Raw genomic sequence first — 24,982 nt, forward strand, 5'->3', positions numbered from 1 at the left:
TGTGCTGGGAACCTGGCAAAGGGTGGCTTCGATAACTCGACAGGGCAGAAACTCCCAGGTAAGTTTGGATGCTGAAAAAGTCTTCCATATGATACCTTGGACACATCTATTCAATACTATGAACCAATTTGGGATTAAGGGAAGGTTTGTATCAGCTACTGAAACCTTATACAGTGACCCGCTTGCCGGAATCGTTACTAGCTCAGGGAAATTGAAATGGTTCAGTCTGCAATGAGGTACCATACAAGGTTGTCCTTTTTCCCCTCTCTTGTTTGGCAATGCATTGGAACCCTTAGTTATCGCCTTGAGGGAAATTGACACTGGTATACACGAGTTAGCAAACAATTAAGATGCCCGATCCGCACAGCGTCTTTCGTGACTAACGTCAGCTCGTGATGTTCCTTCCCGCAACACACAGCTTCGATTCTGGGAAAGTAGTGTGACAGCGTCAGCACAGGGCATCAGTGATCCCGGTCTTGACTATGCGCTTTGCTGGAACAGCTTCATGAGACTCCTGTGGCATTGTAAGTGTGCATTTTTATGCACTTTTAGGGTCTGTAAAACCTGATGATTTAGTACCTGATGAAAAGTCCATATGGGTTGTTTCTCCTCTGTTCTTGGCTGTTACAAGTTCACAATGCAAATTCTTAATTTATTCTGAGTACAGCTCTACTTTGTACTTCTGTCCTAGAGGAGACCTGCATTTTGAGGAATTTGTTTGTCTATGATGTGTTGGCTGCACAAGCAGGATTCTCCTCACCTGAAACGGTTTCCCCGCACTTTGGAACAGTAAAAATGTCTCCCCATCAGCCATAAGAGTTTCATAAGAGTATAAATTACTTAACAAAATTGAAGTGATTTATACTTTGAGAAAAAAATGCTTTTTATTGTACTTTATTATCATGTCATAACAAGACTTTCATGTTCATTACTGTACTTTTAAATAATAATGTTGGACCCCATTCTCTTATGAACCACATTAAAGACTGCATTTTTACTAACATTTTATTTAAACACCTGTGGAGAGATATAGATATTTAAAAAAAAGTGTACCTTTGGGCTAGATGAGGCAAAGAAAATGTAATCTGGCACCCGACCCTATCGACAAGTCAAAGCAAGCAGGAAAAAAAAAAAGTCACATGAGAAAATGGACTGGAGTGGAAATTCCTGGTACACAGTGACACGTCTGATACAGTTTGGTCCTCTGCTATAATGACCTTGAAAATGTTTAATAGAATTATTTAATTACATCTAAGTTTCTGCCTTTCCACCCCCTCACCCCAGAAAAGTTTTTGAGTTTTTCATGTTTAGGATTATACTCAATATCTTTTACAGTATGCAGGGTCAACTACATATGACTGATAAAACTCATTCTTTCATCCTTGTAAGTCTTAAACACTGCTTTACCTTCCCTTGGGCAACAAAAAGAAAATATTTTTTTCTTTTTAACTTCTTAAAATAGCTGTCAATTCAAAGACTAGAGAATATTTGAGAATTATTTACATTTTATCCCAATCTGTGGATCGCAAAAAAGGAACAAGAGACACCACTCTTAATTTAAATAAACAGATATTACATTTGATAGCAGCTTCAGAGCTTTGCCTTTGTATACAGTATATCAAAATAAGGTAAACTGCAAGATAGTAGGTAAACCTCTTAATTGTGTTGTGCTAGTCTTCCCCCCCCAAAAAAAAAATCTAATTTAAATTCAACCAATTAAGCAACCAAACTATGTATTAGGCCCTTCTGTGTTCCTCTATGTGGTAAAAGTAGTTTTCTCCAGCATTACAACATACAACTGACAGAATTGCATAGCATGCTTACCAATTAATCAAATAAATATACCAGAGAAGAACACGATCCTTTTAAACAGCACTGCCGCACAATAACCTTTGTTTAGCTCAGGCCTTCCATTTAGCAGCCATAATCTCGAAGAACCAAGCAATTGAAACAGCAGCCTGTAATAAGCTGTATATGACATTTATGGGTTAGACTTTGTAGGTCAGTCTGGAATGCATCACTTTTGATTGTTCTTTCTTCTCTAACACCAATCCTATCGAAAAAGACAGACCCTTGGCTCAACATGCTTGTTCTGCAATCTTCTGAAAGATCATATGAATGGAATCCTCTCCTTGGGCCTGTTCCAAGATTTTCCAAAATCAAAAAGGCACCAATGGCAATTATGTGATGTTAGATGGTCTGCTTGGCCCTAGCGATTAGGGTTAAAGCAAAAAGTCCATAATGTGTACTCGTGAGACCCGTTTAGGATTTTTGAACACTGCATTATACAGAAGGTATCCTATTTTAATCTTGACCTTACTGCACGTAATAAGTAACAGCATAGATATACAGCAAACTACCCGTTTTCTCATTCTTGTACAGATAAGTTACAACTAGCACCATGAGACCACATAGTGCTGACTAAATCCTATCCTCCAATGAGTGAAAGATGTCACATGTGCATGACTGTAAGCCATGCTCTGATGCGGAACAATATTACAAGAAGAGCCACAACCAAGCTGTAGATTTCAGCACACTCACTGACTGGATTCAGTAAGGCTTATGGACCCAAAGATAAACAGAGAGGTTCTCAGACCTGACTTCCCTTACTTACAAGTAGAGAACAAATGACAGAGTCCAGAGACCAGACTCTTCTTGGTCTGGTTAATATAAACTGCTGGCATGATAGGGCTCTCAGGAAAGTATCCTTTGGAGTATAGTTTAAAGATTGCTGTCAAGTCAACATCCTTTTCAATTGAGACTGCCATGGTACAATAAGTAGCTACCAAAACAGGCTTTATCTGAAATAGTACAAACAGTCCCATGTTTATATCTCCAAACACATCCCAATCTCACCAATACAAATTAGCAACTTTACTGCCCAAAGGTTGCCAGTAATAGATTTATTTGTCAGGCAGTGATGTTTTTAACTTTTCCCAAACTGATCTTGTCTGCAGTATCACAGCACAACTGATGATGTGGCAGCTTCAGAAACAGCTGCTGGAAAGACTGCTATGCATGCACAGTACTGCAGTATTTTCTTTCTTTATCGGTGGGTATGGTTAAGAAATCCTTTCATATTTGAAGAAAATATGTGCCACTAGGATATTTAAATTAAAAAATATATATATAATGTACTCTAAAAGCATCGGTGCTGTAATTCTCTGACAGGTATTGAAAATAAATTGAAGGGGTAAAAAGAACATGCTAGAAGGATGGAGCACTCCCATTAACACTTTTACAATGGATAGTATTAATGGCTCTGCAACATTCTACAGCACAATAATAGATTCAATACAGAAACATAGAAAGGATAAGTACAGCAATGTTCTGCAGATATATCAGCATTTTTTAAAGGGTAAACATTATACTTCCTACATTTGTTGCATAATTGATTAAAAAGCTGTAGATACAATAAAACAAACACACAACAGTAGTGTGAGTAAAATAATCTGAAAGAAATGGAACAAATTGGTCAGTAAAAGAAAGTGATTGTAAGTTTCTAAAAGACAAGTCCTCCCTGTACCTGACAAAAAGCAGAACTCCAGGAAGGTGTCACTTCAGACTCCTTTCAAAATCGATTTGGTTCTATGGTGGATATCCTTGTGGGTCCTGTCACTGTTGACCCGCTGCAATAAGCTTAGATTTCTGGTTAAATGCATTGACTTATTTGCCTGGTAATCGTTTATATTTGTACTTCCAGTCTCAGGCTAAACTTGCCACATGATGCCAATAGCCAAAAAGGCTTAATTCAATGTAAATTAAAAACACTTCATAAAGAAAAAGAGAAAACACTCTACTATTTACTTCACAAATCAATAGTATCAAGATAAAGCTCCAAACTAAAAGAAAAAGACATCTTACCACATAACAATTTGAATATTAAACGGCCAATGTTCCTATTAAAAGCAGCAATCCCACACTTCGTCTTCTTTTGCATTTTATTTTTTGTACTTCCTTTACCCTTTCTAAAATATTTAGAATCTGAAGCTTTGTCCAGGAGATGCAAGGGTTTCAAATATTAAGTGTCCGGGAGGTCAAAATTATGTTCCCCCCAGAGCTCATTGCAGTCTAAAGGTTACCATAGTAACCTCAGAAGCTAGAAAATAAGGGAATCCTGTTTTTTTCAACAAACAAAAAAAAAGCTATTACAGATTTGCTCACCTTTCAAAGAAACTAAAATGAAGACATAAGAGAATACATCAAATTATAACAAGCATAAATTACAAAAGATGTGCCAATAGAAGGAGCTTTTCCCCTCTTGTGAAATCAATTCCAGGCGTATATGTGTATGTATAATAGACAGACAGACACAAACTGTAATTGTGCAACTACATTCATAGAGGTCAGGGGACAAACGTGTAGTCCAGAGCCTGAAAAAAAAAACTTATTTAGCCAACTTGTCTAATTTCACTGCTTACAAAACTATAAAAAAAAAATTAAAAAAGGATGCAAAATAGCAGTCTGACATTTATTAATTGCATACTAATTATGGTCACTTGCAGATTTAATTATGTTCGGTCAATGTAGCAGCACAGAGATGGGTATTTGTGTTAGATTTGGCAGAACTGCTACTAAATTTCTGCAGCCTCAGATACTTTCGTAGAAAGTTCCTCTTCAATTTTTATGAGGGCAAACTAATCTTTGGTGATACCTTAACCCAGGGGGGCGGGAGATTTTTGAAGGGGGGTGCAGCGGTTGCAGAGGCCCTGCGCTCTTCCCTACTGCATTGACATTAAATGCCGGGGGATCGCGTGGGGCCTCTGCAACATACAGTATTACTTGCCGAGATTCAGGCGGCTGGTGATGCGTCACCATGGCAACGCGGCCGGGGTCACGTGACGTTGTATGACCCTGAGGTAAGGCAGGCGCGAGCACCGGGGGCAGCAGGCAGGGGGGGGGGGGGGGCGCAACTGCAAAAAATTTGCACACCCCTGCCTTAACCCTTAAAATGCTGGCCTGTCACAAGAGCTGGAACGTCTGGGGGCCCATATGATTATCAAGGAAAGTCATGCCCTTTTTGCTTATTTTCTAGGAGATTACGTTCAGGGAAACAATGGAAGTTGCGCCCCCTTTATATCACTGCAGACTGGTAGCAACCACACTATTTAACCCTTTGCGTGGACCAAGACAGTTACTACATCATGGGTCAGGCACTATAGCGCCTCATGACAGTGGATAAGTCATACCCAAGGAATGCTTTTTTTCCCAGTTTAAAATGCGTCCTGACCCGATCTGCAGTGAAGGGAAATGGGAGGTGGACTTCTTTACTATTTCCGTGGTCACATAACCGGCCTAGGTCGGAGGAGTCGTAGCACTCTGGTGCCACGGCCCCTCCACCACTCAAAAGAGTTTTAAAAAACAAAACAAAACCCCAACAAAATAGGAGAATTGCAACTACAAAATTGGGAATAAAACTATTTCTTGCTAGTTTAAAAAAAAACCTCTTTCTCCATTCAATATGGTGACTCATCACGCACTGCTACAGTAGCTTTGTGGTAATTTCCATTTAAACGAATGTGTTAATAACACCCATTAGATTAAGAGAACATTTAAAATAAAAAAAATTTACAAAAATTAAAACACAGACTTAAAAAAAAAAAGGTAGAAATTTATAAATTACTGTTCAATTCATATCTGCATACAAGTTTTGGGATTTTCAATTATCTGAAGAAAAAAATGATGATGTACTGCCATCTAGTGCTTACACATCATACTGCATTACATATTCAGCAATACATTTACTGGTTTGGCAGACATCTTGATACGGTTTCCCCTTCGTTTGTTTACATTTACAGTAGTTTTAAATTAGGTGCAAATTTGTATTTCACGCTGTAAACTTAAATAAAGAGAGACAACAATTTTACAATGATATATGTTTTAACAGCCGTATACAACAATTATAAGGTATTGGATAATATTTGTTTAAATCAATCTGGTACTTCAGGGACTAATTAATGTTGGTTACAAATGTTTTCAAAAATACTCAAATTGTTTTTAAGGCCTGTCAAACGAGACCTGTGTTATATAGGACTAAGGTTATTGCAAGTCAACATCTGTGCTCCTAGAGATAGGATTAAAATATGGCTTAACCTAGGGTTATAACTAATAGCCACTAAAAGTGGAATATGTACTGTTTGGAAGGCTGTAGACAAGACCCAGATCATGGGCTGTCAGCATCAAAGAAAACCTTACATTCTTTAAATATTCCCTGTGCAGAGAGAGAGATGACGAATAGGTAACCACTTTGTCTGAGGGCTATGTTAAATATAAGATATCATTGGTCTGAAACCTATTTTAAAGAATAACAAATACATATTTTTAACCATTGCAATGAGATGAATCAAATGATGCCAAAAATTTCATGATTAAGGAGGTGCAAAAGACAGCTATCCATTTCTCCTGCAAAAATAGACGTTAGGCTGTCAAGATAGATGCAGGCGTGTATGTTAAGTAAGGGAATCAGAGGGATCCATACCTGTCTGCAGTTCCAGAGTTTGCTGTTTGGTACCCCCGTGTTATACTGTACACACTCATTGCGCTTGTTCTACTGTTTTTATGTACGCAGATTATTTACCCTTTTATAAATGTATTCTTGAGATACTTCACTATTAGCGATTTGTGCTGTTGTTTTTGTCTCCGATTCCCTAGCTTCTTGGGGGTGCTGAGCCACTCTCTTTTGATACAGCTGCAGACGCAATTGAGACCCTCCACGGTTTTGTATGTTTTACTTCTAATATATTTGTATGCTCTCACAGATCACAGGAGCTACAGGGTAATTGCAATGTTTTGTTCACATCAGACATTAGTCACTATCACTTTAAAGTGGTTGTAGCTGCGCACATTTTCTTCTTTTTTCAGTGTATGTTAAGTACACAGACCCAACTGTGTAGATGGCGTGTATCTAGGTATTATCAAAACCAAGTTATGAAGCATTTTATATATTGAGCAAACTTTTAAAGTTCAAAGAAGGGTTCTTTTTTTTTTAAGTGGTAAAAATGTCAGCTTGAGCTGTTTTACGACAGATAGATAGTGGTGTATTAACCCATGTCCCGTATGCAGGTCACATGCTCACAGGTGTCCCGTATGTGACAGATGGCGAAGTCTCTCCCAATTTACTTACATGGTGCACAATAGATAACATAAAAACAAACATATATTTAGTATTATAAGTTTCCCAAGACAGCAAAAAAAGAAAACAAATAAAATAGGCTACTTAAGAACTCCAAGTACGAAAATGTGTACAGTAGTTCACAAATATTAAAAAAAAACAATTTCTTCAAAGTAGAGGTCTCCTCTAAGACAAATACAAAGTAGAGCTCTACTCACAAGTTCATAATGCAATTCTCCATGTAATGTGACAGCCAAGAACAGTAGACCCTTATGGACCTTATGAAAGGCCTGTATGGGACCTGAAACTTTGTCTTTCCACTGTTCTTGGCTTGGGGAGAGCAGGCAGGGGGGCGCAAACAAAAGTTTCCGCACCTGTGTATTGGATGATGGAGGAAAGTTGGTCACCTTTGTTTCATACTCAGAGATAATGTGAAATGGCTATTCACACCAATCTATCAATAAAAATAAATTTTAATGCATGTCTCTCTTAGCTCAAGTCTACAAATGTATTTTGCCAGCTTGCAATCTTAATAGTAGAAATTGAGCAAGTTAGGGATGAGTCACCCAGTATCATACTGGAATGCTTCAATCCATGCATCCTGGCATCTTGTTTTCCTCAACCTATTAGCTAGAAACTGTTGCTAAAATGAGAAACTTCATTTAGAAATGTCTTATATTTGGTATAAAAAAATGTTTAAGATCAATTTGTTTTAGCGTAGATGGGATTGTTCCTTAATGCATTATCACAGCCATTGAATAATATGATTCAAACAAAGAACCTGACGCTCAACCAAATAGGTATGTAATGAATTTTAAACAAGGTACATACGAGAAAAATGAGAATATATATATAGATATATACAGTGGTCGACAAATCACCACAAAATCTACTCGTCGAACATCAAAATCTACTCGCCACCTAGTACCACACGTGTGCTACTTGGGCCAATAGGAGCTCGCCACGATGTTAAATCCACTCGCCCGGGCGTGCAAATGTATAGGTTTGTCGAACACTGGATATATTTATCTATATATATATAGATATAGATATATACACACACACACACATATACACACACACATATACACACACACACACACACCGTTACTAGCAAGATAAAGCTGGTTACATCTTCATAAATACAACATTATGTATTTGTGTAAACAGGTACTGGTGGTAGCTTTTTCAACAAATTATATTTTTTGTTTTTTAATATATTTCATAGTCAGATGTCAAATTCTTAAAAAAAAAAAAAGTAGAAGGACCTACTAGAATGCCATTATTCACTAGTTTGACATGAAAGCTGTCTGTTGCTAATGCACTCACCCCATCTATCAATGTAAGAGATCCAACAACTATATTGACCCATCACCAAAATGGAGGTACAAAACACAAATTAAATTGATACTAATCCATTGCACAAACATTTTCAAATCCTATTACAGTGCTTTTTCACATCACTAAACATGTCAATGAATCGTCCAGAATGCTGACAAAATCTTATTCAAATCATATATTCAATTCAGTTCCCAATAGACGAGAGAAAATGTGCACATATAAGTTCTACCACTGCTCCCATTGTTCTGATAAAACCATTATTTATCAAAGGCTTTTTTGTTTTTGTTTTATTTATTTATTTTTAAACGGAGTCCAACCCTTTCAAAACTTCGACACCTTTGATTCACAATCAAAGAACAGCTGTGATATTATTCTCATTAAGTAAAGACACCGAGTGGCACTGAGTTTGAAGCAGGCGAGCCTGATTCAAATCCCGGTGTTGGCTTCTGGTGACCTTGGGCAAGTCCCTTTATCTCCCTGTGTCTCCAGCACCAAAAACATAGATTGTAAGCTCTACGGGGCAGGGACTGTGTCTGCAAAATGTCTCTGTAAAGTGCTACGTAAAAACTAGCAGCGCAATACAAGAACAACCAATTATTATTATTTAAGTAAACAAAAATATTGCATTAACAATTGCTTAGTCATTACCACCATGTTGATGTATATCACAAATACATGTAAAAATTGTTGTCTCCTTAAAAAACAAAACGGTTTATCATGTTCAGTATAAAAATAGAAAAAAGTTTGAAATAAGGGATCCCCTCCTCGAAATTATTGGAATTCAAGGTAGATCGGAATCTCCAAAAAGATGTCTACATCATAACTTACAAACCAACTTTTATAAGCTATACTTTCTGGAGTCAGGAGGAGAGCAAATGTAAAAAAATAAAATAATGAACTAGCACTCTCCCTGTCTACTATAATTCAGCTTGAGGTGTTATGATCCTGCGTCTATACCACAAGATGCAAACATTAAAAAAAAAAGGACTGGATCCGCACTCAAAAGTAAATCAAAGACAATGAAGGACTTACGTTTTTCTTTGATCCCATCAAGTTCATTTTTAAATGCATCAAAAAAAGGAGCAATACAGAAAAAAAAAAAGTCAGCGAAAGGAAAGGTCAGCAGACACACAGTTATGTCTATAAACACAAAACAACGTTCCCAGCACTCATAAATGACAGTTGAAAAAGGAGTAAGCTAAACTAATTTAATAAAGAAAAGAACACAAACCCCGACGGCTACCACTCAGACTATGGGACTACGTGGTCATGGCTCCTTCAGCACTTGCCGAAGATGACGTCAGGTTACCATGGTAACCAAGACGCGAAGCCACCAGGGGAACTCTGCATACACATGCGCATTACTGCTCCAGTCGCGCTAATTCCTGAGGATCAATTACTTCCTGGTTCTCAGTCTATCAGGAAACCGGAGAGCGGTAGACACACCGTGACATGACAACCAGCAACTATTTCAGAGCGCTCGTGTCCTGTTCGTTCAGCACCTCCATCACTCCCTACGGAGAGATTGAGCAGGAGGAATGCCACAAAACAGACTCCAGAAAGCACAGAGACACATCCTAGCTTTGCCGTGGACTCATACTGGTCGGTAGAGCACATTTCTAGACAAAGTAGCAAAAGGAGTTGATGTTCCTAGCACTCAATATGAATAAACTGAAAAAACACTGGAATGTGCCAAAATATATCAATTGTAATGGAAATACACAATATAGGATAACAGGATGCTAACACTAACCTAGGAAAAATCTATGTAAACACAAGCTAAAAATGGTGTGATTGAAGGGGAGGTAGGTAAGGGAAAAAAGGTGGTGACAAACTGCCTAACAGAAAACAAAAAGAGTAAATGTGATTGGGCAATGTTTTGGGGCTTACTACCCCTTCCTCAGGTCCGATCCCAAAAAGAAACTTAATAAAGGAACCAGTGGTACTTCCCTTCATGCCATGCCACAAAATATCTCCCTCCCGCCTGTACAGAGAATTATACACAACTAAACAACATAAAGTCGTGTTTGCATAGACAGGGAAATCTAAAAAAAGGAACACTAATTGAAAATGTCAATGTGTCCACATAAGCTTACACTGGTACAGCCAGAAACATAATCAATACCTAATAAATGCTAACCAGGAAATCCTAGTGCATTAATATACACAATCTCAGGTAAATCACACAATTGTAATTGTACAAAACTAGTCTGATGCAAATTAATTATAATCTGGAATACACAAATAATGCAATACTACTTTATATCTTGCTAACCCTATATTAAATCACAATTACTAAAATGAAAGTCAGCAATATGGCAAACATGAAGATCAGCAGTAAAAGGGTTACACAAGAATAATATATCAGCTCATACGTGTCACCAGTTTCTGGAGCAGCTTGTCCAGACAGTCACCCACCCAGTCAAACACCCACTCCGTCACCCACCTAGTCCGTCCGTCACCCACCCCTCCCGTCACCAACCCACCCAGTGAGTCAAGTGTCAGTCACCCACCCAGTCAGTCCGTCCGTCATCCACAAACTCTGACTAATTGTAGTAAAGTATAAATATAATACAATAAATAAACTTATCGAATATTGGTATTAGTTCTTACTAGGAGTTTAAAAAAAAAAAAAAAACTCAGTGGGGCGGGGCTAGGTGGCGAGTAAAAGAGAGAGAGAGGGGGCAAGTAGGAGAGAGACAGGGCGAGAGAGAGAACCATAACCGAAATAATGTGTGGTGATAACCTATCCAAGTCTTAAATTGCAAAGCCAGTACAACCAACCTCACACTGATGAGACCCAATATGTCGAAACAGCTGTCTGTGAGTTTGTTTACTGGCTTTGCATCTAATCCCAGGCTGTGTTTAAAACAGCGAGCATTGGCACTGTGTAATTACTGCAAAAGTTGGCACTGTGTATCATTTGCATGTAATTTCACAGAATCCCTTGCTGCAGTGGAAGCACTGTATGCTGGGTGATAATGGCTGAAATTTAGGGTTGCAGACCTGTCTAAGACATGTGAATGTGCTCACAAGTAATATTTTTATTTGATATTTATAAATATATATATATAAAAATATATATATATATATATATATATATATATACACACACATACACACACACTGTAGTGGGATTGGTTTTTGCGCTAAGACGGTGTTTTAATGTTAATTGGTAACAATTGCTGGGAGGTCTGTGACCACCTTCTCCATTTAAAACTGACCAATCACACTGTTAGAGGATGACACAGAGAGGGTGCTAGTCGGGTATTGAGGGGAAGGGCATTCCAGAGGTGCGGGGCAGTCAGTGAAAAAGGTTTAACGCAGGAGAGGGCTTTAGATACAAAGGGGGTAGAAAGAAGACATCCTTGAGAAGAACGCAAGAGTCTGGATGATGCATAACGAGAAATTAGGGCTGAGATGTAAGGAGGGGCAGGAGAGTGTAAAGCTTTAAAAGTAAGGAGAAGAATGGAGTGTGAGATATGGGATTTGATTGAAAGCCAGGAGAGGGATTTCATGAGGGGAGATGCGGAGACAGATCTAGGAAAGAGTAGAGTGATTCTGGCAGCAGCGTTATAGCAGGTATTGTCTATTGAGACATGTCTTCCTCAAGGAGCGGTGAAGAGAACATTTATAGGCAGTGTAGGACCTGCAGATACATGTTTACCTTGACATGGTTACAGGCTAAGGCTACGCTTATAGTGCCGGCGACGCAACAGTCAGGCTACGGTCGCTGGAAAAATCAAATAGAGATGACTTCCAGCGATCGCGACCAAACTGTTGCTCCGTCGCGCTTACTATAAGTATACGCGACGGCGGCAATGCATTTATTTTGCCGCGACGTCGCTGTCGCCATAAGCGCAGCCTAAGGCCTCGCCGGCGCTGAGTGAGCAGCACGCTCGCTGCTATGAAACACATTGAGGCAATGTGTGTGGCCAGCGTGAGCGAGCGCCTGCTCAGCACTTAGCTTCTTGCAGAGCAAGCAAATTTTAATTTGTCATCCGCAAGTGCGTCACGTGAGCGGTTCGCCAACGAGGCCGCACCCCCTCCCCACTCGCACACTTAGCCAGCCACAAATCTCCCAGCCGAGCAAGGAGCGTGACGTCACCGCGCATGAGCGGCAGCGTGCGCACTCCCTGCCTGGCCGCAGCCTTAGGCTGAGTCCATGGTGACTCAGCCCGCGCTGAGGCTGAGGGAAAGCGGGTGCTTTCCCTGGCCTTGGTTAGCGCGCTGTCCGGGGGTGTGTCGGGGGGAAGGCCAGTGACGTCACAGAGCTCACGTGATCGGCCCTGCGCGAATTTAAAATTTTCCTAAGACCTACGCTTCCGCACGCTTGCGGAAGCGTAGGCAAGCCCCTACTAAAGCCGCTCTCATTGCGGCTGCAGGGGCTCACTGGTAAGTGAGAGCGCGCCTCAGCACGGGTCAGCGCATAAGCTCTGACCATGCCCTAGGCCTTATGCTGAGTCCCCGCTGGCGCTGAGCTTGCTGAGCAGGCGGCGCTTGGCGCGGTTACTTATATATATATATATTATACAGTGTTCGACAAACCTATACATTTGCTCGCTCCGGGCGAGTGGATTTAACCCCCGGGCGAGTAAATATTGGCCCAAGCAGCACACGTTTGGTACTAGGTGGCGAGTAGATTTTTTGGTGATTTGTCAACCAGTGTGTGTGTGTGTGTGTGTGTGTGTGTGTGTGTATATATATATATATATATATACGCAAGTTCCAGCTCACGGGATGCATGCGCGGGCACAGACGCTCAGCGCTTTTGTAAATAACATTTTTAAACCTTCCCGCTTGCTCAGATAGCCCGCAATTGCGCCCCCCCCCCCTCCTCCCACGCGTCCGCGAGTTGCAGGACACCCTGCGCTCATGCTCTAAGCAGGAGCGCGCTCAGTGCCAGCGGGGACTCAGCCTTATAGTGCTTTGGCCAAATATGTTTAAGTAAATGACCCATACTGAGAAGAAAACATATGGTATTTAAAAATATAATTTGTCAGATTGACTATAGCATTGTGGCTTTTTTTTTTTACTATATATATATATTACACATATACACACACAACACTTTGAAATAAAATCATATTGTATTTTTGTATTGACCAAGAACAAATGAAACATCATTACAGACTCATGCTCCCTCGGTTGCTTTCGACCTGGCAGCTCCCAGGCCATGTTTATATTCAGCTCCCAGGCCGCCATGTTTACATGTCCTTCCGTTACTAACAGAACGAGCTTTCATTATTCAAATTGTTATTTTTTGCCACATTATTCAAACCTCATTATTCAAATTGAGCACCGGCGCCATGTCCTGCGCTCGCGCTCGGTGTCCGCTCTGACGTGGGTGAAACGGTCACTCGGTGTTTTGAATCCTCACAAGCACACGCCGACTCTCACGTGCCTTCCTGATTCAGTGCTACGCATGTCTGACTACGGGCGCCGCCGAGGGAAAAGAAGCCGTGCACAGACCTCTTTGCTCAGATGCGGAAGCAACACGGCGCGCATGCGCACTGTTCCGGCTGAGGCCAGGGTGACACCAGTTGTGCTGCTTGATTAAAAAACAAGTAGTACTATTTTAATTATAGCCTTTTGAGGCATACCTCAACTTAGTAACAGTACCAAGCTAAAGTAACAGAAAACTTTATTAATTAGCCCAGAAGAGACAGTAATGCATGGGGCAATATGTTAAAGACCCCTAGGAACTCAATGGCTACAAGGTTACATAAAAACATCATTTTATAAAAGTGAAGTCACATTGGTGTAGCCAAAATGAGAAAAAAGTTGAGACATTTGTAATGAGAATGCAACAAACATGAAAAGTGGGTGATCTCAAAAACGAATGCGCCCATTCTAGAAATCATGAACAGCAAATTATTAGGCAAATAATTTAAGAGCGTGTGGAATAAGGCAGAAGTTAAGAATAAAAGGGGTGTATTCTCAAGCATTTACAAAACATTATTGCTTTCACTGGTTAAATCTAGTTGATTGTATATCTTTCAACAAAAAAAAATTAGAAGTGTATAAAATGTTTAAACATATATGTTTTACTTTGCTTCATGGCCCATATTTGCAGTGCTGTGCCAAAAACACCTTTTGGTGCTAGACATCTTACAACCCATTAGCTATTATAAGACATTGGAAGCTGGAAGCAGTCTAATGTAATAGCGCCTCTTAATAAATATAGCTATAAATGTCCCAATACCAGGTCTCTTTCAAAGGGAGTATTCATTGTAATGGAGTTCCTGCACTTTTTTAGACAAAATAGCAAAACGGATTGAAAAAAAAAGCATAAATTATTAGAATGTGTGTGAAATCCCGCCCGCCCAACACACACACAGTCAGTCCATAAAATACGATTTCAAACACACCCGCGTGTGCGTGTGTGGGGCTCCTCCGGGGCTCTGGCAGCACCACGGCCTTCAAGACGGACTCTTCTGTTACTGGCAATATGCCTTTAAGGAGGCTGGACGTCCTCCAAGAAGCAATTCTATTGTTACCTTGTGCTCTAGACTCTACCTCCCCTGCTCCTCTCTAGGTCTCGTTATTAGTACCTGAGTATCCTGAGGCCTGCTGCTACCCTCCACGCAGAGGCCTGTGTACCATGTTTCCTGAGACCTGCTGCTACTCTCCACGCAGAGGTCAGTACTGCTACTTTCCACGCTAAGGCCTGTGTTCCTGAGTTCCTAAGGTCTGCTGCTATTCTCCACGCAGAGGCCTGTTCCAGACTCCTGTGCTGAAGCGTTGGCTTTCCCCCGTGTTGGTGCCTGAGAATGCGCGCATTCCCGCTCTGCTGCCAGAGCATACACACGCATGCAGCTGGGCAAGTCGTGTCTCTGAGCTTGGCTCCGGACGCGTCGCGCATTCTCGTATACATACGCATACATACATACACACACACACACACATGCATACACACATGCATACACACATACATACATACACACACATACATACATACACACATACATACATACACACATACATACATACACACATACATACTGTAACATACATACACATATATATATAAAAAATCATGGATATCTGGCACTCCTATAATGATAGAATAACCTGGTGAATACATTACCAGTAAAGGTAAGGAGATAACAGCACTCAGAAGGTGTAAACAGCAATAAACTGTATTAAAGAAACTTGCACATATAGCCAACATTTCGGTCCACTGAACGGGGCCATCCTCAGGGGGGTGCAACAGGTAAATGACATCCAGTGACTTATATACCCACCACCCAAGTGTTGAAAACCACACCTACTAATTAAAAACAGCCAAACCGCGCGAAAATGCAGTAAATTGGTATATACAGCAAATATGTGAAGCAGACAGAATGATCTATTGCCATTGGAGAGTGTGTGAACATATGATCAAGCCCAGGAGCAGCGTCCATGGTAACCTAGAATGCAGGGATTCTCCTGCAGATTGCGCAAATCATCGCTATGTAAAACAAACAAACAAACCATACTTGTTCAGTCTTTTTCTAATTGTACTGTCATGAACTTTAACATTTAACATGCTAACTGAGACTATATATATATATATATATATATATATATATATATATAAATATATGTAGCAACGAGAAAAGCATCCTTATGAAGAAGCACACGGGCATACCAAGGAAATGATAACAATAGAAATGTATTACTGTAGGTTTAAAAACAAGGGAAGAAAATTAAAAGAGGAGGGGGACTCACATCTACCAAACATATATACTGTGACATAGTCCAAAGATGTTAGGCAGCTTTCTGCCCCATTTTAGAGCAGAAAGTGCAGGAATAGCTAAAAATGATCCGTTCCACAGCTTCACATTAACTCAGGCAGCTGGATGGAAAATCCAGACCACAGATTACAATGGCTCTAGTTCTCCCTCACCTGCTCTTCTAATCACATGCACAGGTATTTAGAGCAGAGAGGTTTTGCATTTCACGCTCTCTCCTTAGAGCCTGGAGGCTGGGGGTATCGCTGCTCCCCTGCATCCAGTATCGGGGTTGACGGCCCCTCCACGTATCACAGTACCAGAGGATTTGCCTGGACTCCACGAACAGATAAGACAAAACAAATGGTTACTGCTGTTGCTAAAAGACTGCTGTATCTTGTGTTCCTAAATGAAAGAGCATTGTTTTAAGCTGGGGAACCAGTTTAGTTGGCCAGCAGCTGTTAGAGAGACTAATTCTGATGTGTAGTTAGATCCCTGAAAGGGATAGGATTTTGTTTATATCATTTGGTTTCTTTTTACTTGAAATAACAGTGTGGGAAATACTGTAACAATGAAATGAGTGAACTGCTGAATGAAAGTATCTGAGTACCTCTAACCTACACATGTTAAAGCTGCAGTACCTTACTTGGATGAAAATAAAGCAGGCAGAAGCCTGAGTTAAGCAGCTTAATACTTTGCATGATCCTGTTTTTGTATTAAATAACCCTAGAAGACTGTGTCGGGAAGAACCCAGACAGACGTCAGCACTACAAAAGAGGGGCGTTTGTCACAATACATACACATATATATATAAAATCATGGATATCTGGCACTCCAATAATGATAGAATAACCTGGTGAATACATTACCAGTAAAGGTAAGGAGATAACAGCACTCAGAAGGTGTAAATAGCAATAAACTGTATTAAAGAAACTTGCACATATAGCCAACATTTCGGTCCACTGAACGGGGCCATCCTCAGGGGGGTGCAACAGGTAAATGACATCCAGTGACTTATATACCCACCACCCAAGTGTTGAAAACCACACCTACTAATTAAAAACAGCCAAACCGCGCGAAAATGCAGTAAATTGGTATATACAGCAAATATGTGAAGCAGACAGAATGATCTATTGCCATTGGAGAGTGTGTGAACATATGATCAAGCCCAGGAGCAGCGTCCATGGTAACCTAGAATGCAGGGATTCTCCTGCACATTGCGCAAATCATCGCTATGTAAATAAACTCAAAAGCATATACAGCAAGGAAAATAGGAGATGTGAAGCCCACAAGCGCCCCCAAATAGCATAATGACAACCACCGGGGGGTAATACTCACAGCGCTATCACTCATACACAACCTAGCTGCTCATCATCATGGTAACCATGGGGATATGCGCACGCATTCGCCCCCTGGCGACAACACACTTTCAATGTTTATAACCAAACTGATACAGCACAAAAACTCATGTGTATTGAAGGTGTACAATGTAACCTATGATTTATGACAGGGATCATTGTGATGTGTTCCCCATACATGACCACCAGGAATTAGATGCTAGCTAGTGTATGCCCCTGTGGCAGGACAGCCTGTAGCCGAGGTCAGACATTAGTCTGCATAACTAAACTAAACATGGGGGCACACTGTCCCTTTAAGGCATAAACAAAACATAGCAAAATAAAACCTGCTCCACATTGGGAGAACTTACTAACACTCCAGCCTATCCATCAGGCTGGCTGGCTAATCCATTACCAAACCTTCTTACTGTGCTTTAGAGCGATACTTGTGAATCCATCTGCATAGCAGCTTGTCTAGGATAGCTGAGACAGCCACCTGTTCAAGGAATGGATTGCCGTACATCGATCAACGATAAGAAAAGCCCTATCTAATTCCGCTACTGTAGATGAATTGAAATTAATACCAGTGGCAAGGCATTTTAGACACAAAAAACATGGCATAGCCACCTTCCGTTGTATGCCCATCGCACAGGCACATGCTCCACCGCTTGGTGGCAATAGGCACAAACTATTATTGCAGTTGGAAGCTAGATGGATACATAAACTGGATACATTATCCCCAAAAGGATTAAATGAAGATATGAACCTTGGCTGCTTTTTATAGGTTATCGTATCTCCTACCATGGGGAACCTGCCATTCACAATTCTAGGATAGCTCTGAGACAGCCACCTGATTACCAGCAATGACTTCCTTATATCTCATGCTGGTTGTCAGGTGTGTTGGCTCCCTTCTGATTACCCAACCATTCCTCTTGGGTTAACCCTCTGAGTGCTGGATGAAGCACTCAGACGTATATCTCTGTAAGGAATCGGGGGCACGTCCCTTGCGGCCTGACCCCTCCTTACCCACTACAAGTACTGCAGCGGCTGCTGCCCCCACCCCCCGTCGCTACCCATGCCACCGCCCAGCGCATACCTTGAACTCCGCCACAGCCGCCATCTTGAATTCTGGCGCTGGTGTTACAGAGCGGGTGCTTCCTCCTAGGATTTATAGCGCCCGCATTATGCCTGTATCCGCCCCCCACTCGGCGTGGGAGTCTTCACCACATCTCCAGCACTCTCAGCTGTGCTCTACTACTTCCTGGTCTCTCAGCCACTCACGAGCAGCTCCTCGACACGTCCCTGCCATTTGACGAGTTCTGCCAGTTCTACCGCTGATACTGCGCCACATGACTCAAGTCTGGGTATAGTGTGGTCGCGTTGTGGTGCCACTTTAGCCTTGCTGAGGATGAACCTGTCATGGTCGCCTCCATCTGCATCCGTGGTTTTTAAGTAGGCTACCGCTGTTATGGCCTTTGTAGAGGTGCCTTGGAACACGCAAAGCTCTTTGCTGTGTGCAGCGGTGAGAGATGTGGGTGAGTAGGGGCGTGGGATATGAAGCTGCTCTAGGATCTTCAAAGAGTCATTCCACGTTTCCAACTCTTTCCGTCTTTCTGGAGGTAGTCTCAGTCCTGCTTTTAGAAGGACATTTCTCTGAGAAGAGACTTCCCTTGTATGGTGACTGGAGCCATGAATCCCAGCAGTTAGTAAAGACTATTGACCGTGGACAGGACCCTGCGTCGGGTGTGTGACAGTTCAGGGGATTCCTTCCCCTTCTTGTATCCCTGATGTCACCCTCTCTGTCCCATCCCCTGCCAACCTCCCTTCTTTAACCCACACCTGTCCCTCTCCGGCAGCCTCTGACGCTGTTCCTTTACCACGGCGCGTGCCCCGCAAGACTCGCGCACCCACGCGGTCCCCCAGCCCCTGCGGCGACGTTCCCTGCTCTCAGGCCCCCTCAGTATCTGCTCCCATTCCCTCACCTCCTGTGGCTGTTCCCTCCGTTCCTCCATTCCCCTCCGCAGGTGTTCCCGCAGTTCGGCGCTCTGCATGCCTTGTGACGCAGCCTGTGCGCGCGCACTCTCAGATTACAGAGGGCGCGCACACACGCTCCTCTTCTAGGGCTTTTCAGTCTTCTGACTCCTCCTCCCATTCCCTGCAAGCCATCTCTCTGACTGGTTCCCTTGTCTCCTCCTCTTCTCCTCCTAACCTATCCCTGCTGTCTCCCACTTCACCCTCTGCTCCTCCTCTCTCTCCTATTGGTGTTCCCTCCTTTATAACCCCTGTCTGTCCTTTCTATCATTGCTCTGCATCGCTTCTGTTATCCCTGTGTGTGCAGTCCTATGCTATGCTCTCTCTGTGTTCCAGCCTGTTCCTGCTCCTGCTTATCTTTGGATTTTCCTGGTTTGACTCCTGCTTGTCCTGGACTACCCTGCTCTCTGTTGCCCTTGAACGCTGCTTACGAACTCTACCTTGCTAACCTCTGTAACCCCTGGACTTGGCTTACGAACTTGACTACTCTGCTTTCTGGATCCCTGGACTCTGGCGCACGGACACCACTATTCTTACGCAATACACCAAGGCGTTGCAAGTATTACTAACTATCTTCCAACAGGCCCAGCAATGCCATACCACACTCCGGGCCTCCCCCACTGCTGTGGGTGTGTGGTAATACCGTTCCCACCTCAGTATTGGGGTCTTGCCAGGTCTGCGGGCATACAGGTGTGACAGGGTGTAGAGGTTTCCCTCGATGGACACCTGGAATGTGAATGCGTCTGTTTTGAGATTACAGCTTATCCCCAGACTCCGCTGTATGGGAGGTGTGCCGGATCCAAGTCCCTAAGGTCGCTTGCGTGGTCGGCTCTTGTTGTTTGGAACATTGTACACTCAAAGTCATCAGTGCATTCCTCTTGCACGAGAACGTCTCCACGTATTTTGGTGATACACCTTCGTGTTTCTTTGTTAACTGCCCTCGGAAGGTTGTTTTTTCCCTAGATATGACGAAGAACAGTCTCTTTTGTCCTTGTAAATCCTTTTGTGGCATGTCTCTGCGACTGTCTCTTTTTAGGCGTGTGAGAGGACAGTCTTTTTGCTCCTGTGGTTTCACCTGCAGGGCGCAATCTTTTGTGGCTATGCCAGCCGTGGCAGCTAGCTGCTTTGCCTCTTGGTATTCTGCGGAGAGGAATGACTGTACGTCTTAGCTGTGCCATTGCTCGCAGGATAACCGTCCGATTGTTTCTTTTCCTTTGGACGATCACCTTAAGGAGGTTACTTTCTTCCTTGAGTGGAGTCGACTCATCATCCTTAGTGGTCTGGACTACTGAGCATCCTTGGCCATTGTCACATTCCCCTGATGTGAAGATGGTTTTGTTGATCTCAGGGGTATGACCTTGTCTCTTCTCCTCACTTGGCCTTCCTGTAACTTGGAGATAGCCAAGACATGGTTCAGAGAGGGATGTGTGTCTGCATTCTGTTATCATCGTTTTGCGGGTGTCAACATAGTCTGGTTCGTGTCCTTTGCCAATGCACACGTTGCCTACTATCACCCATCCTAGGTCAAGCCTTTGGGCGAATGGAGCGTTGTGGGGTCCGTTGCGCTGTTTACGGACTTTGTGCACCCTCAGGATGTCCCTACCAAGCAGCAGCAAGATCTTGGCGCCTTGTTCTACTGGCGGGATGTAGTTGGCTATTCCTCTGAGGTGTGAGTGATGGCGTGCCAAATCTGGTGTGGAAATCTCGTCCCTGTTTGCAGCCATGTAGTTGCACTCGATGAGTGTGGGGAGAGCTATCTTCACTCTGTTGTCCACTGACCGTATAATCTAGCCGCTTGGTCTTCCCCCTGTTGTCTCAGTTAATCCTGCACAGGTTCTGAAGGTGTAGGGTGAGGCATTGTCTTGTGCGTTGAATAAGTTGAAGAATTCCGTCTTCGCCAATGATCTGTTACTTTGATCGTCGAGGATTGCATACATCCGGATAGCCTTCTCAGGTTGTCCCTGGGGGTGCACTGCGACAAGGCATATTTTGGAGCAGGATATTTTGTCACTTCCTTTTCCGCAAACCTTGGTGCAATGAGACGTGACAGATGTTGGCTTTCCTTCTCCTTCCTCCCCGCCATGCTCCGCTATGGAGGATGGGTTGTTGAGTTGGTGGAGTGTCAGCGCCTCTGGATGTAGAGATGTTACGTGCTTGTCACTTTTGCACACCACACATTTGATGGCTTCTTTACAGTCTTTGGCTAGGTGAGTCGTGGAATCGCAGCACCTGAAGCAAACTCTGAATTCTGTGAGTAACTTCTTGCGATCCTCTAGGGACTTCATCCTGAACCCAAAGCACCTGTTAAGTGGGTGTGGCTTCTTGTGTATGGGACATTCCCTGTTTGGGTCCCTTGGTTTCTTGTCTTCGGCGACTGACTGGTCGGGAGTTGTTTGGGTTGTGGGTGACACGTCCGTCCTGTGGACCGAGATGTGTGTTTGAGTGTTACCGTATCTCACCGCTGGTCTCTCATTCCTCAGGTTGCGCTCACTGTGTGTGGTCTGCTCACCCAGGATGAAACTGGGGTCGTTCCTGGCCCTCGCCGCTTCGCGGATGAAGCGCAAGAAGAATGAGAAGGGAGGGAAGGCGACTTACTTCTCCCTTTTGTATTTGGAGCCTTGTGATATCCATCTTTCTTGGAGGTTGTAGGGTAGCTTCTCCAAGATGGGTCTCACTTCGCGAGCTGAGTCTAGGACGTTGAGACCTGTTAAGAAATGGTCTTTTCTTGCAAACTCCAGCTCTTGCAGCAGGTCCCCGAGCTCTTGTAACTTCGAGTAGTCTTTAGCTGTGATCCTGGGAAAGCTTTCGACTCTCTTGAAGAGCGCATCTTCGAATGCTTCAGGGCTATCGTAGCACTTTTCTAGCCTTTCCCATACTAGGTCAAGACCTACTTAGGGGTGGTTCGCGTTTGCCGCCTCGAGTCTATTCGCGTGTTCCATGGATTCTTTTCCCAGCCATTTGGATAGCAGGCTGAGCTCTTCCCTTGCTGAGAAGCCCAGGCTCTTGATTGCGTCTTGAACGTGAACTTCCACATTCGGTAGTTCTCAGGACAGTCGTCAAAGTTGGTACGTCCTGTTTGCCCATGTCTCAAAGGGGAATACCCGGGCACTACCCACAACTGGGATGTATAGGGGAAAATTACTTGTTCTTCTCAGAACGACACAACCTTATAAATCTTATAAGGTCCCCATCCACTTCTTGGTCTCTTCCTGTGACTCTAAAAATCCCAAAAAAGGATCTATCCAGGACCCTTAGAAAATAAGGAGACAAGAGAGAGAAAGGGGAGCACAGGTTGAGGTATAATGTATGGTAACAAATTAATCAGCACAGGAGTGTGAGTTCCTGGGCTAATAAACGTGGGGACAATAAAGTGTGAAATAACATAAACACTTACACGGCCTTGTGTAAATGCTGTCACGTCAAGGTTTCTTTTCTTTCTTTCTTCTCATCCTCATATCTCTCCCAGCACCCTTCATCATCATCCTCATATCTCCCCCAGAACCCAACACTATCAACCTTTGCGATACTCCCCATCTATCTCTCATACCCCCATCTCTCCCCCTCACCCACACACATAATACCCCCCATCCACATCAAACACACAATACCCCCCTACACATCCCACCCCCCTGCACTTCACATCCCTCTCCCCCCTTGCAGCTCACATCCCTCTCCCCCTTGCAGCTCACATCCCTCTCCCCCCTTGCAGCTCACATCCCTCTCCCCCTTGGGTGAATGACGGTGGGTGGGTGGGTGAAAGTGACTGGGTGGGTGACAGTGACTGAGTGGGTGACAGTGACTAGGTGCGTGACAGTGACTGGGTGGGTGGGAGACAGTGACTGGGTGACAGTGTGACAGGGACTGGGTGACAGGGTGACAGGGTGACAGTGACTGGGTGACAGGGTGACAGTGACTAGGTGACAGGGTGACAGTGACAGGGTGACAGTGACTGGGTGACAGGGTGACAGTGACTGGGTGACAGGGTGACAGTGACAGGGTGACAGTGACTGGGTGACAGGGTGACAGTGACTGGGTGACTGGGTGACAGGGTGACAGTGACTGGGTGGGTGACAGTGACTGGGTGACAGTGACTGGGTGGGAGACAGTGTCTGGGTGGGTGGGTGACAGTGTGGGTGACAGTGACTGGGTGGGAGACAGTGACTTAGACAGTGACTGGGTGGGTGGGAGACAGTGACTGGGTGGGTGGGAGACAGTGACTAACAGTGACTGGGTGGGAGACAGTGACTGGGTGACAGGGTGACAGTGACTGGGTGACAGTGACTTACCTTGACCGGGTGGGTGTAGGTTGCCGCCGGATGCTTTCCCCTCCTGCCCCCGATATCCCTGCGGCAGCTGCCCGGGACGGGAGGTGGGCTTGGGGGCGCGGGCTAGGGGGGGGGGGCACGGGAGGTGAGCTCGTGGGGGACGCGGGAAGCTGGTCGCGGAGGGAAGCGGTGAGAAGCAGGCCGCAGGACGAGCTGAATTACTTAATAATTATTACGTTGGGAGCAGGGGGGGGGGGGGGAAGCGGGCCCGCAGAGGAGCTGCGTGTTGCTTCCCCCTCTGCCCCACGTTGGGAGCAGGGGGGGGAGCGGGCCCGCAGAGGAGCTGCGTGTTGCTTCCCCCTCTGCCCCACGTTGGGAGCAGGGGGGGGGAGCGGGCCCGCAGAGGAGCTGCGTGTTGCTTCCCCCTCTGCCCCACGTTGGGAGCAGGGGGGGGAGCGGGCCGCAGAGGAGCTGCGTGTTGCTTCCCCCTCTGCCCCACGTTGGGGGAGGGGGCCGCAGAGGATTCCCCTCCATCCCACGTTGCAAGGCGGGGGAGGGGGGAGAGCGGGCCCTGCGCATGCGCGCCCGGACCGCTGGGAATCGGCGCCATTTTTTTAAAACTTTTTTAAAAATTTATTTATTTAATTAATTCATTTGTTGCCCAGCCGGATTCATCGCGGGCCGCACAGAGAGGCCAGGCGGGCCGCATGCGGCCCGCGGGCCGTATGTTGTGCAGCCCTGTGTTACAAAATAAGGTAATCTGGAACACAAAAAAAGGGAGGGAAAAGGTAGGCACAATAAATGTTAGTGATTTGGCAATGAATGGTCAGAGATAAAAAAGATAAAATCTATGGTTTAAGGGAAGAACTCAAACCTGTAAGGAAAAGGACTCATTAAAAGATAAGACTCAAACTGACATTTTCCCCAAACTAGATGGAATGTTGAGGCATACTGGTGACTAAACAAAGGCCCCCAGGTCTATATCTATATTTAGACCTTTGGGGGTCAGTGTTTTCAGTCGATATATCCAGTATGTCTCACGTTGGCATAATTTTTGGAGTCTGTCGCCACCTCTCCAGTGTGCATCTACTCTCTCTATGCCCTTGTAACTGAGGCCATCCGGGTTCCCTTCATAAAACAAGCTAAAATGTCTGGATACGCTATGCGTCATGACCTGTCTTT

The 24,982-nt window shown here is 43.9% G+C and overlaps 1 protein-coding gene across 1 annotated transcript in view; it reads right to left on the reverse strand.

Moving 5' to 3' along the window:
• SRFBP1 (serum response factor binding protein 1) overlaps positions 1–13,902 on the reverse strand; it is an 86,171-nt gene extending 72,269 nt beyond the window's left edge. Inside the window, exon 1 of the mRNA XM_075601035.1 lies at positions 13,734–13,902. Within this exon, the coding sequence (XP_075457150.1) occupies positions 13,734–13,763 (30 nt within the window). The 5' untranslated portion in view covers positions 13,764–13,902. The remainder of the gene's footprint in view (positions 1–13,733) is intronic.
• Between the last annotated feature and the right edge of the window lie 11,080 nt (positions 13,903–24,982).

Source organism: Ascaphus truei, chromosome 1, assembly GCF_040206685.1.
Source record: "Ascaphus truei isolate aAscTru1 chromosome 1, aAscTru1.hap1, whole genome shotgun sequence".
NCBI classification, from domain to species: Eukaryota; Metazoa; Chordata; class Amphibia; order Anura; family Ascaphidae; genus Ascaphus; species Ascaphus truei.